The sequence below is a fragment of the Mus pahari genome, chromosome 1, assembly GCF_900095145.1.
Source record: "Mus pahari chromosome 1, PAHARI_EIJ_v1.1, whole genome shotgun sequence".
Taxonomy (NCBI): Eukaryota; Metazoa; Chordata; class Mammalia; order Rodentia; family Muridae; genus Mus; species Mus pahari.
Genome location: NC_034590.1, coordinates 118342102 through 118359935, shown reverse-complemented (window position 1 = coordinate 118359935; position 17834 = coordinate 118342102). Strand labels below are relative to the sequence as shown.

Sequence of the window (17834 nt, the reverse complement as noted above, 5' to 3'; positions counted from 1 at the left end):
GTCTCACACTCAGCACACTCCTCCCCAGGCCCGGCGCTGTCTCACACTCAGCACACTCCTCCCCAGGCCCGGCGCTGTCTCACACTCAGCACACTTATCTTGTGCTCCCTACAGGTATTGAGACTCCAGGTTGGGTGGGTCAGGCCTCCAGCAGCCATCCACCATGGTGGTGGCACACCCTGCTGCCACCGCTACCACCACGCCTGCTGCCACGGTCACAGCCACTGTCGTGATGACCACAGCCACCATGGACCTGCGGGACTGGCTGTTCCTCTGCTATGGGCTTATTGCCTTCCTCACGGAGGTCATCGATAGCACCACCTGCCCATCAGTGTGCCGCTGTGACAATGGCTTCATCTACTGCAATGACCGGGGACTCACATCCATCCCCTCGGACATCCCCGACGATGCCACCACCCTCTACCTACAGAACAACCAGATCAACAATGCGGGCATCCCTCAGGACCTCAAGACCAAGGTCAAGGTGCAGGTCATCTACCTGTATGAGAATGACCTGGATGAATTCCCTATCAATCTCCCCCGCTCCCTGCGAGAGCTGCATTTGCAGGACAACAATGTGCGCACCATTGCCAGGGACTCCTTGGCTCGCATCCCGCTGCTGGAGAAGCTGCACCTGGATGACAACTCCGTTTCCACCGTGAGCATTGAGGAGGATGCTTTTGCTGACAGCAAGCAGCTCAAGCTGCTTTTCCTGAGCCGGAACCACCTGAGCAGCATCCCGTCGGGGCTGCCCCACACGCTGGAGGAACTGAGGCTGGATGACAACCGCATCTCTACCATCCCCCTGCACGCATTCAAGGGTCTCAACAGCCTGCGGCGCCTGGTTCTGGATGGCAACCTGCTGGCCAACCAGCGCATCGCTGACGACACCTTCAGCCGCCTGCAGAACCTCACGGAGCTGTCGCTGGTGCGGAACTCGCTGGCTGCCCCACCCCTTAATTTGCCCAGTGCCCACCTGCAGAAGCTCTACCTGCAGGACAATGCCATCAGTCACATTCCCTACAACACACTGGCCAAGATGCGGGAGCTGGAGAGGTTGGACCTGTCCAACAACAACCTTACCACGCTGCCTCGGGGCCTGTTTGATGACCTGGGGAACCTGGCGCAGCTGCTCCTCAGGAACAACCCCTGGTTCTGTGGCTGTAACCTCATGTGGCTGCGGGATTGGGTGAAGGCACGAGCCGCAGTGGTCAATGTGCGGGGCCTCATGTGCCAGGGCCCTGAGAAGGTCCGGGGCATGGCCATCAAAGACATCACCAGTGAGATGGATGAATGCTTTGAGGCGGGGTCACAGGGCAGTGCTGCCAATGCAGCGGCCAAGACCACAGTCAGCAATCATGCCTCTGCCACCACACCCCAGGGCTCTCTGTTTACCCTCAAGGCCAAGAGGCCAGGACTGCGCCTCCCTGACTCCAACATTGACTACCCCATGGCCACTGGTGATGGTGCCAAGACATTGGTCATCCAGGTGAAGCCACTGACAGCAGACTCTATCCGAATCACATGGAAAGCCATGCTACCTGCCTCTTCTTTCCGGCTCAGTTGGCTACGTCTGGGCCATAGCCCGGCTGTGGGTTCTATCACAGAGACTCTGGTACAGGGGGACAAGACAGAGTACTTGCTGACAGCACTAGAGCCCAAGTCCACATATATCATCTGTATGGTCACCATGGAGACTGGCAACACCTACGTGGCTGATGAGACACCTGTGTGTGCCAAGGCAGAGACAGCCGATAGCTACGGCCCCACCACCACGCTCAACCAGGAACAGAATGCTGGCCCTATGGCGGGGCTGCCCCTGGCTGGCATTATTGGTGGTGCCGTGGCTCTTGTATTTCTCTTCCTGGTCCTGGGAGCCATTTGCTGGTATGTGCACCGGGCCGGTGAGTTGCTGACCCGAGAGAGGGTCTACAACAGGGGCAGCAGGAAGAAGGATGATTACATGGAGTCAGGGACCAAGAAGGATAACTCCATTCTAGAAATCCGTGGCCCAGGACTGCAGATGCTACCCATCAACCCATACCGCTCCAAAGAGGAGTACGTGGTGCACACCATATTTCCCTCTAATGGCAGCAGTCTCTGTAAGGGCGCCCACACTATTGGCTACGGCACCACACGAGGCTACCGGGAAGCGGGCATCCCTGATGTGGACTACTCCTACACATGAAGCCGGCCGCCCGCGCCGGTGTGTCACGTGGCTCTGTCTAGCCCGCTGCAACACCAGGAGCCAGGAAGAGAAACTCCACAGTGACCTTCCGAGCAGAAAGCAAAGTTTGGGGAGGGTTGGTGATTTTGCAGAACACCACAGTGGGGTTAAAAATAAATAAACACACATAGAAGGCAGGAGGGGGATTCAGCATTGTTGGAGATGTAATTTATACCAGACCATGAGAGTTAAAGACTAAAAATAGTCTCGCAGGAAGGGTTGGGTTGGGTTGGGACTTTTTTTCCCTGAACCAGATTGATGCTACCTGTGCAACATTTGTACACACCTCGAGCTCCAGGGCTGTTGGAAGCAGATGACAAAACACACGTGAGGGCTCGAGCTCCCCCACCCCCACCCCCAAGCAACTGTCCTTGTGGATGCTCACGGGTGACAACTCAGTGAAAGGTTTTCAGGTTCCTCACAAAAGAGCCAGGGGAGGAAAAAGACTTTGCTCTGGAGACAGTGATCTGGCATCACTTCCCTGGTCTTTCCTGTGCCGTTTCCTTCCCAGATCTACAGAAATGCGGCGTTCTCCGAGATGCTCTCTCAACAATACCATAGTCAATTAAAAGAAAAATAAGTCAAACTTTTCCTTCCAGTGCTGGGCACTTTGGTTCCATCCATCGGACTCTGCAGAAAGCTCTGACGAAAACAAGCTGGAGCTTTCTCTGCCGTGTGGAGGTGCATCTGTCTGTCTGCCCACCCATGGCCGTGTCCTGTGTCTCAGTACGGATGGGTAGGTAGAGCTTCGTGTCTGTCCTCTCGGCACATCTTGGGTCAGTCCTTGACATTTCCTCAGACAATAGAATTGCAAAAATCTTGCTTTCTCCTAGAAATTATTGAGTAAGTAGAGCGTGTGGAGGTGGAGGGGAGGTGCCCAGTCCAGTGGTAGAAGATTCTGTGTCAGCCAGCCCAGAGCCAAAACACTCTCCTTTCTGATACCAAGAAAAGCTTCCCTTGAAGACCAGATCATCTGTCCCTCCCCCAATAGATGCTGTCCCCACAATAGTGTTTACTCTTTCTCCTGGGACAGGTAATTTATAAACAGGGACTGTTTGTGTGTGCGTGCACACACATCAGATGGCTAGACCTATTGGGTTTCCATGGCTGTCCAAATAAAGCCCAGAAAAAAAAGAAAAAAAAAAATCAGAAAAGCGCTGGGAGACATCAGCATACATACACACACACACACACACACACACACACACACACACAATCTCAGCCACACCCACACTAGGGGCTCTGTTCTCAAGAGGGAAAAATCAGATTTCTTTGTTAAGAAAAAAACCTCCAAAAGGGCACTGACCTCAGGAGGGCTAAGATTATATCCCCGCTCTGTGGAATCAATGTTGTTATCATTTATCAACTGACACCACAGTGTGGTGAGCCATGAGATTAAAACCATGATAGAATAATGACAGCAAATCCGGAAAGGAGGGAACAGCGGTGCCTGGGGTTCTGATGTCTGCTTCGTCCTGTACTCGGGGAGCCTGGGTCACCATCTGTCACTGCATCGCTTTGCCCTGCACTGGGGGAAAAAACGTCATCAAAGGGAAGATGCTGGTCTGAGGGCAGCTGGATGAGAAGGGGTCCAGCTCCTGATACTGATGTTTTCAAAAGACCTCTGCCACTCCGTCCAAAGCAAAGGCAGGAAGAAGAGGCCAGGCAGCTGCCCAATGTGTACCTGGTGGGGCATCTGCTTGCTGGACATGAAAGAGCCAACTAGCCCTTCGTGAAGAGATGAGATAGAAAGAAATGGACCCCGGCAGGTGCCTCAGAGTAGTGGAAAGAGGCACAGGCTCCTGATCATTGCCCAAGGGGTCATCACACCAAATGGAGACCCCCAACCCACCAGCCCCAGGGAACGGCCAAAGGGTACGGACATGGATCACTCCAGAGGAGACCTTTCTTCCTCTTCATCCCAAGTCATTTTTCCCACATAATGAGGTCAAGAGAGAAATGTTCCTGAGCCTCAGATTCAGGTCTGTAAAAACATGCACCCTGGAGCCCTGTGGTCCCCAGTGATCCTAATGATGCCCGAGTCCTGGCAGGCTCAGAGGAGACCCATCTGTAAGGAACAGGTATGTGAGGGAGAGTCCCAGATGCTGAACAAGGCATCGAGGGCACCGTAGCAGCTTCCCTAGAGCCGCAGGAAAATAACACTCCACGTCCTCGCCCCTACCTTGCGCCTGTAACTCGCCCTGTCCGATACGCTTTCATGTCCCCCTTCCCTGTTTCCTGCCCCAGGAAGGGTCTGGTGGCCAAATGCCTTCCCCCACCACACAGAATAAGACTGACCCATGGGAGCCTTGGCAGTCACAGGCAGAATGTCAAAGATTGAGGACCAATCTAAGGGGTCTCACTCCACATTACACCCAGTTGGACAGCCCAAGGCAGGCATTGCCCCCTAAAGAGCCATAGATGCTGGTCAGAGTGAACACTGCCCAGCCATGGCCCTGCGGCCCCTCCAAGAGCCCTTCCTGTGCCATTCCACCCCTACTGGTCCTATCGTGTTCCCAGTACCCTTTTTTCTGTGTGTGTTGGCGATGGAGGAACACTGGAAACTAAATCCAGGGCCTAGCCGTGCAAGGCAAACACCCCACCACTGTGCTGCGTCCCCAGAACTGCACTTGGGGGCATCCTTTCAGAAAGCCCCCAAGTGTGACCTTTGTCCCAGTTCTCCAAAGGAGACAAAGGAACCTGGCTTCCAGCCTCACAATACAATAGGAGAGGTTCAGGGCACCCAGCCTCTCTACCCTCAGATGTGAGGGAGGCCAGGGCTGGCACTGGATGACCAATGGGAAGCTGACTGTGTGCCGCTGACATTTCTATAGGGAAGTCTGTGGCCCAGCTGGCCTGACCCTCACAGTTTCTAACCAGCCAGAACAACCTCTGTGGCCTCATCTCTGGGGAGTGTATTTTGTGGCATTTAAGTCAAGTTTAAACTAAAAAAAAAACAAACCAGTGACACTCCTTTGGTTAAGTGGTTTACCCTTCGTGGTAATTAGATGCAGCGATTGGAATCTCTTTTTCTATTACATGGCAATTTTACTTTAAATTTCCTCTTTAAAAAAAGAAAGAAAGAAAGAGAAAAAAAATCAGAGAAGAAAAGGCAAGGAAGGAGAGGCATCAGGCAGGGGCATTTGCATTTGCGAATGAAGCCTCTGGTAGGCTCAGCTCAGGCGTGCGGCCCAGGCCCAACGTATGGAATGCTTAAGAGATTACTAAGAATAAAATCTATTAATTAGTCATACTCAATTCCGCAGACATGACGTGAATCAAAAGCTCCCTTTTCTTCCCTCATCTGCATCCTCTTCCTGAGGAAGCCTCCATCTTCCCTGAAAGGCTGCCTCCTGGCCTGCCTCCCCCTCAGTGCCGCTCAGCCTTGGCCCTGTGTGGCGGATCCTGACCTGGAGAACAGGTGTGGGGACACTGTACTGTCCTACCCTGGGCCATGCTGGCAGGGAGGGGACAGCCTTCCCTCCCTGGGTCCAGAAGCCCCCATGCTCCCTGCCCCTCCTTCCTTCTCAGAACCCCTTTCCCAGAGTTCCCAGTAGGTCAGCTGCCCAGCTCAGCCCCATCGAGGGAGCCAGGAGCATGGTAGGCAGATGCAAGCTTCTAAAGTGAGGGTGTCTGGGGCAGATTCAGACCCTGTGAGAGCAACCTCTCCGTGCTGAGTCTGGAAGGTTCTAATGGGCTTAGGACAGTGGGGGGGACTGGTGCTGGGTAGGAAGAGCCAGTGTGGACTCTGAGTCCACAGATGGGATGAGCAGTGTGTCTGGAATGGCCTCCCAACCTGAGCTTCCTCCCTCACTACCCCTGGCCAGAGAGTAAGAAACAAAAGTCAGAGCCTTACTGAGGACCCTTCTCACCCAACCCCCGACAAGTCAGTTCCAGTCCCGAAGCCAGCCCTCTTCAGACCTCTGCTTTCCACCGAGCACACCAGGGAGGAGGCCAAAGCTTCCGAGCCTCTTGCTTATGAAAAATACAACAAGGGAAACTGGGTGCAGCAGCCGGGGAGCTATGCAGAGGCAGCAGGGACGGACCAGATGACATGTCACAGCCAGGGTCAGGGCTGCAGGCCTCTCATGAACCACGTTCTCTACTCACACAGACAGCGGGCGCAGGTGACAGCAGCTGATGCTGATGCTGGATGGGTGCCAGGGTGAGCACTAGCAAGCAATTCACAGGCTTTCCAGAGAGCAGAGCAAGGAAGTTTTTTGGTTTTTTTTTTTTTTTTTTTTTTTTGGTAAGGAGGATAAAAAGGCTCAAAAATGCAAATCATTACCGTTTACAACCAAGTGAGTCTGCTAAATTGATTAGAAGAGATTAAACTCCTTGGAGGTGAAGGGAAAGGGGGATTTTTTTTTTTTTTTTTTTTTTTATTTTTTGGTGGGTTATGTATCTGCCCCAAGTGGCAGCCCACACAGCAGGCATTTTCCCGGTCTGGATGGGAGGGAGTAGCAGCTGTTCCTGCCTAGCGCCCTGAGGAGCTGGCATCTCTAAGAACTGAATAAATTGCATAGCTGGGGCCAGGGCCATGGGAACAGAAAGGGTCACGGTTGCCAGGACAGGTCATACAGCAGCTGTGCCAGTCCCTGGGCAGTCTCTGATCCTGTTACTTAGGGTCAGTCTGTCTTGAGAGATGGCAAGCCACATCTGGATCAGAGGAAGCAGTCTGCGCTATCGCTTAGAGAGTAAGACTCCAGAGCCACGAGACGTCCCCATATCCTTATGCTGGGGACCTGCTGCTCTCTGGGGTCAGAGAAAGAGTGAGGTCGGCTACAAAAAAAAAACCCTGAAGGTCAGGAGAGCGCAGCTAGTCCCAGCAAAGGAAGCAGATGGTGGCCTGTGCGTCCCATGAAGCACCCCAAGCGTTATCTGAGGATGTGACCCACAGCTCTACAGCCTGAGCTAAGGCCTGGGTCTTTGTCTAGAAGATTCTGGTTCCCACGCTTGCTTTATCACAACCTCCAGGACAGGATGTACAAAGACATCCTTCCCCAGTCTGTGCTCAGCAGGTACTGAGGGGCACTGACAGGACACATGCTGGGCTCAGCACTGCACGCCCCAGGATGTCCCTGGACCTGTTCCCTCCAGCCTGGCTGCCTCACACCTAGGAGTAACTACAGTCTCAACACTGCCTGCCTGCCAGCCAGTCCGTCCAGCACAGCCAGCTGACGGAGCCTGGGGCTCTCTTGGAATGCTCACCAGTTTTTAGGCATTTACTGATTCTTTTGAAGTGTCCCAATCATTTGTGTGAAATATCCACATCGGCTTCTTTTAAAACAACTGACAAAACGGCTCCCTTTCTCTCCTCCTGCCTTTCTTTCTTTTCTCCCCTTTTTCTCCTCCCCACTCCCACCCCTGATGTTTTGAGTCTGACACTGGACTTCTGATGCCCCTTGCCACCATGCCACCTCCTTTGATATTTTTTTTTTTTTTTTTTGAGACAGGGTCTCACATAACCCAGGTTGGCTTCGAACCCTCTATGTAGCTAAGAATACCATAAATTTCTGATCCTCCTGTCTCTACCTCTTTTAGATTTTAATGTATTTTTTTCCCTAATTCTGGGAATTTCATTGTCCCTGGGGCTACTCCCAACTCTCCTGTCATGAGGGGCATGCAGAGTGTGCCACACGGGGAGAGGGCACCAGCTCTCACCATGTCTCTCCTGACCGGTGTGCAGACAACTTTCTAGCCTGGAGCTGCTCCTGCTTCTGGAAGCCACCCTGGGCTCTCTGAAACCACTGACAGAATCCCTTGCTGCTGAGTGGTCCAGCTTGTGCCAGGAGGGAATTGTGGGTATGTGGTGGGCAGTATGCCCGGCGGGCGGATTAGCCCCAGCTTCACACAGCCCCACTCCCAAGACAGTGTCACCATCAAGTCAACTCAGCAGCAGTTTGGTTTCCCTACCCACACACCTGGGGACCGAGGACCAGCAGGGGACCTGGAACCCCCTACCACCTTCTCTTCCCACCTGCCATCTGTCCACTCACGGGAAAGGCCTGAGGGCTGGCAGTGAGGGCCCTACTGTCCTGCATCTGACTGGTGGCCTGGCCAGGAGAGGGGCTCACCTGGGAAACCCCTCCCAGAAGCCTCCCACCCTGCTTTGCTTCGGGATTAGTGGATCTCCAGCAGATGGGAAATGAAGATTCGGCGAGATCTGGCAGCACCACAGCCTGAATGGGTGACTCAGTTTCCCTTCTCCAAGATTTGCATCAAGTGAGTGAGGTGAGGTTGGCAGAAAACTAGAGAGACCCAGGGGGGCGGAGTATAAGAAAGGAGATCCAAGGCAACAGCCTGTCATGACTGCCACCCTGCAGAGTCCCTGCACCCGCCTGGAGGAACTAATCAGACTTTCTCTTCAAGACAGAAAAACAAGCACGACATGAACCGACAATCAAAGCCGCAGCAGGCCCCGGGCTGCCGCTGCTCATTCCCCCAGGGGCCCATGGTTCCAAACAGCTCTCAACCTGCCTTGGATGGAAGGCGAGGTAGCAGATCCCCCGCCCCTTAGCCCTCTTGTGACCAGTCCCATCTCTGAAGGTTCTGGGCACAAAGTGGGGAAGCCCTACCCACAAAACCCCAAAGTAGCCTTAGGCATTTTTCCCCAGCCCAGCATGAAGGTCTGAGAATGGTTTTAACCAATAAGCCACTTGGGATCTAGGGTATAGTGTAAAAGTGAGGTCCTGGTGTCCTCCAGCCCCTCCAATGAGGCTGAGGGTTGTGAGGAGGAAACCAGGGGCCCAGTAGAGGAGGCTTGTCATCGGAGAGAAAAAGGGAGAGATGGTACTGGGGGCTGGGAGTCAACCAGTCAGGCTCTGCAGACCTGTGCTTGTGCTGGCCCATGCCACGAGCAGGTGTGAACAAGGATGGCAAAGGTATGGGCTGCTTCAGAGGACCCCTATCCCGACCTGCCGTAAGCACTGCAGAGTGGGGGCTTTGGCAGAGCGCTCCTCCCGGTATCCAGAGGATGCCTGTTGGTATTGCCAAGTAAGCGAGAACAGGTATTGGGAAGTATAGCCGGGTCCCCAGTTCTGAGGTGGGCCATGGCCAACCTCTGGGGGATGGATAGGCTCTTTGCTAAAGGTGGGCTACCTGCCCAGACCAAGGCAATGAGGCAGACCCTTGAGGCAGGCCCAAGCTCTGCTTCAGCCAGACTCGGAACCCTGGAGCTTGCTGGATGCTCACCCCTCTCTTTTTCTCTGAAGGGAAGAACAGTCTGAGGGGAGGGGTCTGAGTACTCGGAGCTCCCCCCCCTTCAGGTGGCAGCTGCAGCTGGTGCCTGGCAGGCAGACGAGGCCCTGCCCCCTGGAAGGCCTGGCTACACCCAGCCTCATGGCCCACTGCTTCACTCCGACTCTACCACTAGACAAGGGTTTTTTCAGAAAATGGCGACACAAACACCCCACCACCACGACAACAACACAAACCAAAGTGCACTCCAAACCGCCCTTTGGCCTCCTTCAATGTAGGTGCCTTGAAACTTCAATGTTGAGATGAATGTGACTAATTAATTGGTCCTATTTTCTGTTTGTCTGTTTCATATAAAATGTCCAAGTCCACCTGCCTTGTCCTTTCTTGAAATAAATAGAAAGATTTAAATTTTACAGTCATCTCTGCTGCTGACTGGGCTCAGCAGCCTGGTGCATCAGGAACTAGGTGTCTCGAATGCTCTTCCTGAACCGTCGCAGGCCTGGTTTGGGGTCGTGGGGGGTCGCTCTGCTGTCCACTGGCAGGTGGGCTGGCAGCCTGAGCAGAGGCTCTTGGGTTTAATACATTTCCTGGGCAGAATCAAGCGTTCGGTGTTTGCTGAAGAGCCAGGTACGGTGGCACCTGTAGTCCCAGAGCCAGGTACGGTGGCACCTGTAGTCCCAGCACTTGGGAAGTGGAGGCAGGAAGATCAGGAGTTCAAGGTCATCCATGGCAACATAATGAGTTTGAGCACAACCTAAACTACCTGAGACCTTGTCGCAGGGGGAACAAAAAGAAAGAAAAAAGCCAAAACAAGACAACTAAAAAGAATCTGTAGTGACCAGGAAAGAGGGCTTAGAACAAGGAGGACAGGGGCAGCAGAAGCTTAAGTCAGCCATGCAGGGCAGCCCCCTGACATGTGCAGATGTGGGGAGGGTCTTCACTTGGAGAGTTATTAATAAAAGCTGAGGATTATCCCCTAAGAGGCTCTGGCCAGATAAGACGTGGGCACCCAGATAAGACAGAACTGCCCACCCTGGCATTTGGAGCGTGTGCTTGCCCCACCAGCGACCCTTGTGTTCAGCCCCTGAAGATGTCCCTTGTTCCCTGCACATGCCCACCACATCCACAATGCCAGGGTCTCTCACCTGGGTGGGGAGAGAGAAGAAATTATTTTCATGAGGACAACAGCAATTCCTTCGAAGTTTAAGATAAAGCGAGAACTCATTACTCCTCCTTAGATCTGCTCTCACATCTCAGCAGGGGTTAATGAGTTTCCTCTTATATTCCAAGGAAGCAGTCGTTTCCCCACTGGCCTTGGTGGCTGGTGACCCCTGCAGAGATGACCTTGGATACTCTGGTCCCACAGATGCCTCTCCTGCATCCCCTCCATTGACCTCACCTCCCATCGTGCTAGGAGCAGGAACTGATCAAGGGGGGCCACTCCACCCAGCAGCATTCAATATGACTTTTTAGGGACCAGAACAAGGTGGGTGATTCTGCGTTCTAAGAAGGCGCGTGGGCATTCCGCAGGGCTGCCTCTCATTCTCTCCTGAGGTATCTTCTTTTCTGAGGCTGCTGTGGAGACTTTCTGGAAAGTGGCTAGCCAGCCAGTTAGGCAGAGAGTTATTGAGGGCCTACTATGTGCTAGGGCTAGGGATCCAGTCTTCCCTTCCTAGAAGCAGTGTGGTAAGGCTCCTCCGGGAGTGAGGTAGGGTCTGCCCTGGCTGGGCTGGGAGTCCTCTGAGGAGGTAGGTTCTCACTGAAGGCGTTTCTGTAGGTGGAGATAGAGAGTTTGACCCCATTCGCCACCTGGGGCAAGAACAGGAGACAAGTTTCTGAACGGTGCTGGCACTGCCAAGCTGCCCCAGCGCCTGGCTACACCTTGGAGAATTCCCTGGCAGGTTCTGCCTTATCTCGAGCCTCCAAACCCCAGACCAGCCCACGGTCTGCTGACTGTATTCCACAGCACAGTGACACCTGGGACAACACCCAAAAACCTAAAGGGGCTCAAAGCTCCCCAAGCCAGGGAAGAGGGTTGTGTTCTCAGGTGTTTCCCAGAGCCAGCTGCTAACAGAGGCTCGAGAAAAGGGCTGCTGGTCACCACCAGCCGATCAGCCCAAGGCCTCATCTTTCCCAAAGAAGTCACAGAACTGCTTATCCCTCTAGGATGGGAGCTGGTGTCCAGTAAGAACCGGATGGCACGCAGAGGCGGGTGGATCTCTTGAGTTGGAGAACCGCCTGGTCTACAGTGTGAGTTTCAGGACAGCCAGGGCTACACAGAGAAACCCTGTCTCAATAAGAGGAGGAGGAGAAAGAGCAGAACGAGAATGGCTGCCTTGCAGCCAAGGGCATCCCAAGGTCCTGGACCCCTGTGTAATGCACCCTGCTCCACTGTTTGGTAAGACTCTAAACTGAAAGTTCTCATTCCAAGTCTCTTGCCCTCATCCTCCTAACACTGGATTCTAGAACCTTCCCTTCCCCTGCCCCTTCTTTCTAGACAGGGAGACCTACCTGGTTTCCCTGGACTGTGGCATCCCTGGACATATGGCATCCAAACCTATGAAAGGCCCAACCACCCAGGCCACTGCCCCGCAACCATGTTCTGTGGTGGACTCCTAGCACCCTGTTTAGGAAAGCCTTGACCCATCGGAGGCCACTCCCCTACTCATGAAACAATGTAGGTATTTCTGGTACTGCCGCTCTACTTGAAGCAAGTCCAAACAATCTGTGCTCCCCAAGTCACGCCCCAGCCACCTCCCTGCCCTCTTCCGCCCATGTCAATTCTCAGTGCTGACACAGCCAACTCCCCTTGGCCTCTGTGTCCTGCCTCTCCAAAGGACCCTCTGCAGCAAAGTAAATAGGCTCTCTCCGCGCTAACTGACAGCGCAAATGAAATCTTGCGCTCCCCCCCTCAGAGATTTACAGGGGAAGTGAAATCTTATTTGCACCGCTGCCAAGCCGGGGCCGCGATGAAATTATGCCTCGAGAAGAGACCCTGCCGGTTCCTCGCGGAAGCTGCTGCATCAGAGATGGGCTTATTAAAAGCCACAGTGGCCACATTTCAACCTGTTTCAGGTGTTAAGTAATTTATTGCCACCCAGAATTCAGTGACAGGTTTTTATCATTTTTATTTCCATGATGCCGGCAGACACCCCAAGAGACCCCTGCTTAGTGTGCCTCCTACCTCCCCCACCCTGGCACACCAGTGGGAAATGGGGTGACGGTACGACCACAGTGGCATCAGGGAGCCCTACTCCCCCCAGGGCATCACCAAGGCTCAGCATCACTGGAAGGGGAAGGAAGCATCTAAGAACACCTCACGCACATTCAGGTCCCATCCATCCCCAGAGAGCCCGCAGGAGGTTTTCTGAAGGCAGCAGACGCATCAGCTGCATTAGCCCTTTCGGTCTCAAGCCAGCCACACGATCAACTAACTGGTCTTTGCTGAGCAACTGTTGTGTATCAGTCTTCGCTTGGCCAGAGCACATAGCTGCCAAGGGGCCCCCGTGTCACATGGGGTCACTTTCTACCCATAAGTATCCAATAAGTATTCCTGATGGTTAATGAAAACCTCTGGGCTGGGGATGTGGCTCGGTTGGTAGAGTGCTTGCCCGGCGTCTACAAAGCCCTGGGTTCAATCCCCAGAACTGCATAAACTGGAAGTGCAGAGGCATCTGTGATCCCACTCGGGAGGGGGAGGCAGAGGAGTCAGGAGTTCAGGGTCCTCAGCTACATACAGAGTTCTAGGCTACTCTAGACTACGTGAGATCCTGCCTCCAACGGAATAATAATTTAAATAAATATTCCTGCGCCGGAGATGCTCCGTGGTAAGGTGTTTGTTTAATGTGCAAAGCCCTGGGTTCAATCCCCAGTAAAAGGAAAGTGCCATTGGTGTCAGCCAGTCTTCCCGTGGAGGCTCTGAGAGAGGGGGTTGGGGGGCAGAACCCAACCTCACCAGTCATCTCTTCCCTCCCTGTCATCACACCAGACAGACCTCTCCAGGCACTGGGTGGGAAGCAGCCCCGTGCCCCCTTTCTCAGTGTGTGGGTGAGGACTATTTCATGCCTGCAGGCTGGGGGGGATTAGGCCTATTACAGAGGCTCTGAAGGTTTACCCAATGCCTTTTCCAACGCCCCCTTCTCCACCTGTTTTCATATACTCCAAGAAGACCAAGGGGAATCTTCAAAGTCCAGACTGAGCCAAGAGCAGAAATTCTTTAATTAGCTTTCTCTTGGATTGGGGCCCTGGCGAATGGATTAGTCATGGTGCGGGGCAGGAGGAAGGGATCTGAGTCCTCTTTAAAGCAGAGATTACAAGCCTGAGGTGAAGGACCCTGGGGGCGGTCTCTGGGGACAGGGGGGCTCCCGAGTGGGCCCTCCCCAGCCAGCAACTCCCGGAGAGTTGGCAGATGGAAGCGCAGGCAGAAGGATGGAGCCGGTCTCTCTTGAGCCCTGCTGTCTTCAGGAGGCTGGTGTGAGAGACTTCTGACGTAGTCCAGGCTGTGTGCCTGAGCCTCCTAGTGAGTGTGTGCCTCTTCCCCATGTGACCATTCAGATTTCTAACTTCATAATTAGAGGGGATTTCCTAAAGGGGCACCCATCTGTGAGAGGCCTGATGGTGCCAGGCGCCTGGCATCTGTCACCATGTGTCACCACATCACACCCCCGAGGCAGCGTGACACCGTAGCTGCGCTTGTTCTCACTATAAGCAGGTATCTTTTGTGTTGTTGGTCTGTTTTGTTTTTGAGATGGAGTCTTATATATCCCGGGCTGGCCTCAAACTCAATAAAGTAGCAGCGGCTGGCCTTGAACTCCTGATCTTGCTGCATCTTCCCAAGTACTGAGTCACAGGGGTGCACTACCAGGCCTAGTTTATCCTTGCAGTACTAAGGATCGAACTCAGGACTTAACCTCTGCTAGGTAAGCACTCTACCAACTGAACTAGAGCCCCGGCCCTTATTCCTGTTCTAAAAGGGGTGCAGTTCCACCCCTAGCCCTGTATAAACCAGGAGTGGAGGTGTCTGTCTGTGATTTACTCAGTAGGGGGAGGCAGGAGAATCAGAAATTCAGGGCCATCCTCAGCTACATACAGAATGCTAGACCAGTCCTATCTAAAAAGACATAATTAATCTTCTGCAGCTTGCTCAAGGCCTCAGTAGTTGACATTGACTTGGGAAACAGCTGTTGAAGCAGGTGTCTCCCATTGCCCTGAACTCCGGCCGATGGGAAGTCTTCCACCACCATAACTTAGTGCCTGTGTTATGGCCCAGGCAGAAGTTAGAGCCGGGTACCAGTTAGAGGCCACTGCGTTGAAATGGCCCCATGCCCTCCGTGTAAGAGGGGAACGTGGCATCTGCCTCAGCCTGAGGCTCTAAGAAGAGAAGCCTGGCTGGAGGCTAGGGGCACAGGCGTGGCTGAGCTAAGAGAAGGGGGTTTGGTCTCAGGCTCTGTCTGAGCTCCAGGCTGGCAGCTTCCAGGCCCCGACTCTCCCACTGGCTTCTTTTTAAGGAGGTGTGCCACACACCAGGTGGGTGGGTGGAAGATGATTCAAGCACAATGGATCCAGATTCCCCAGGACTGCCCATGGGAAGTGTGGGCTCCCATCAAGAGGAGCTTTATTGTGGCCAGGCCACACTGGGCTCAACAGAGGACTCTGTAGGATGGGCTGGCAAGAAAAGGCACTGCCATCTGCCACCAGCTTTCTAGTGTGATACAGAGGGATAAGCCACTCCTTCAGACTACCCACACACATAACATATGACTGTGTCACACTCTGGGGTGTGCTGTATGGATCTTGTTTCCCATGATCCTCCACTGTAGCTCCAGCACCCCACGGAGCTGCTGGAGAAACAGGTCATAGCTGAATATGCAGCTCACAAGAGAACATCTGACTCAGGTTAAGGGAAGTCCACATAGGACCAGGGAGACATTCAGCGTAAGCCAGAAAGGAGACACAAGAGTGTTCCTAGCCAGGGGAATGGCCCGTGTCAGAGCTGGAGGTGGGAGAGAATGTGCACTCATAAAACCATCATGGCGTGGCACACCTGCAGTCCCTGACCTCAGGAAGCAATAGGATCAGATGTTCACGGTCATCATAGTGAGTCAGTTCTAAGGGAGGAAGGGAGGAAGGGAGGGAGGGAGGGAGGGAAGGAAGGAAGGAAGGAAGGAAGGAAGGAAGGAAGGAAGGAAGGAAGGAAGGAAGGAAGGAAGGAAGGAAGGGGGAATTCTCTAGCTGTCTGTAATGGAGAGGACTGGAGAGGAGAGGGACGGAAAGAAGCAGGGATAGCTGGCAATGGCTTATAGCCATAATCGCCGCAATCGGAAAACGTGAGAATTGCCGCACATTTGAAGCCAACCTGAGCCACACAGTAAGTCCAGGCCTAGCTGGGCTGCAGAGTGAGAGAGCCTTTCTCAAAGACCAAGACCACCAGAGGCCAACGTGTCGTGGCAAACCTCTAATACTGGCACTTGGGAAGCAGAAGCAGAAGAATGTCTGTGAGTTAGAGGCCAACCTGGCCTGGTCGACGCAATGCGCTCTAGGCCAGCCAGAACACACCGAGACAAAACAAAGCAAAGGGACCAGGCTCATCCAGCTCGAGGCCCTGAGTTAGCAGTGTTCCCCTGGTAAGCCGAAACCCAGAAGCAGCAACCATGCCCTTGAGGTAAGTCCTGGCTCAGAAGGACACTGGTCACAGCCCAGGAACATGTAGGAGCTGCGGGGGTAGGGGGTGGGGGTTGGGTGGACAGGAACAAGCAGTGGTGGCGCTGATGCACACAGAAAGAAATGTTTGTTTTCAGACATAAAGGCAAGCATTAGTGAGTACCTACTATGTGCTGGTGTGAGCCATGAGTGAAGCATCCAAGAAACAGCTGTTCCCCGAGACTGTGCCACACCTGCTTAAGTGGGTGTTCACACAGCCATCTCCTTGGTGGGTGAAGAATGATGCTCTTTGTTTCAATTAGCCTTTTCTTGATTGCTGGCACAATTCCGCCTCTCTTCACTGTTTACTGGCCATTTGTTTCCCTCCTACCGGGAATCGTCAGCCCCCATCTTCCACACATTTTTCTTCTGGACTCGAAGTTACCTTTTGCATATTCAGAGAGGAGTAGAGAAGCAGCCTTCTCCCAGGATGGGGAGAACATGGGGACCTCTCTGGGAGGGTCCTGGGTCCTAGGAACAGAGCCTGGGACCAACCCCCAGTCCCCTTCTCTTAGCTCAGCCATGCCCGTGCCCCTAGCCTCCAGCCAGGCTTCTCTTTTTAGAGCCTCAGACTGAGCAGATGTCACCTTCCTCTCTCACACGAAGGGAGTGGGGCCATTTCAACGCAGCGACCTCTAACTGGTACCCAGCTCTAACTTCTGCCTGGGGGAGTGTCCCTGCTGCATCTCCATCTCCGCCTAGCTCCTAACTCAGCCAGAAGATAAGGGGCTTTCTGCAGGTGGAGGCCCCACCGGGCCTACACAAACCCCCACGGGCTTAATTGTTGCTCACTGCCAGCGGCTGGTGGGTACCCTAGGCGGCGCTCAGTGGGAGCAGGAGAAACTGGGCGTTAAGGATAGAGAGGTTTGCATGGCCCCAGGGACCAACTGACAGAAGGGGCCAGGTCCCAGGCCTCAGGGAATCCCTCCCCATGGTCTGGAGCACCCCTTCCAGCCCCTCTCCAGCTGCAGCAGTCCCTGAAGAGTGACCCTCGCACGGGGGACAGGGGACTTACACGCCAGCTCGGCCCCCCTCCCCCCCCCCCCCCCGTCCTCGGCCTCCTGACCTTTCAGGCCCAGAAGCACCTCTGCTGTCTATTTCTCCTCCGGGGCTTCCCGTATTTCAGTGGACAAATAACGCAGGCCATAAAACTGATTTCCAAAGCCCGTAAAGGCAATAACATTTAGGGAGACAGGAAAAATTAAGCCTCCCCCCCTTCTCTGCGTAATGACTGCCGAGAGTCCTCAGAGGACATTCCGCCGCTGCAGGCGCTCAGGCTGGGCTGCACAAGTCCCTGCCCAGTTGGTAAATGGGGGCTCACACATGCTTCAGGGTCCACAGCAGCCACAGAGCCTCTGCTCCTGCTGCCTTCTTCTCTGGCTCTGCAAATCCCCAAGAACCATCAGAAGCTGCCTTGTACCCTGGGCCACCCCCACCCCGTCTCCCACTGAGCGCCCCACCGAGGCCTGAGGCTGGCCCAGTGGCAGGCCTACACGGTCCACCACGAGTTCTCTAACCCCTGGAAGAGAGAACAGGGGCACCCGTGTGCTCACTCACACCTTTCAGTGGGCCTGGATCATGAGGTGTACTTCCAGCTCCCATCACTCCTCCCAGACTGTCACCACGTGGTATCCAGCACAAACAACATGGCTACTATGGGCCTCTCCACACCCCACTCCTCATTAACTCAGTGATAGGTCCACTCAGG

General features: G+C 54.0%; 2 protein-coding genes across 3 annotated transcripts in view; one reads left to right on the top strand and one right to left on the bottom strand.

Moving 5' to 3' along the window:
* Flrt1 (fibronectin leucine rich transmembrane protein 1) overlaps nt 1–2341 on the top strand; it is a 70120-nt gene extending 67779 nt beyond the window's left edge. Inside the window, exon 3 of the mRNA XM_021208574.2 lies at nt 115–2341. Coding sequence (XP_021064233.1) covers nt 164–2188 — 2025 coding nt within the window. The 5' untranslated portion in view covers nt 115–163 and the 3' untranslated portion in view covers nt 2189–2341. The remainder of the gene's footprint in view (nt 1–114) is intronic.
* Macrod1 (mono-ADP ribosylhydrolase 1) overlaps nt 1–17834 on the bottom strand; it is a 141371-nt gene that overhangs the window by 101060 nt on the left and 22477 nt on the right. The gene's annotated exons all lie outside the window — the stretch shown is intronic.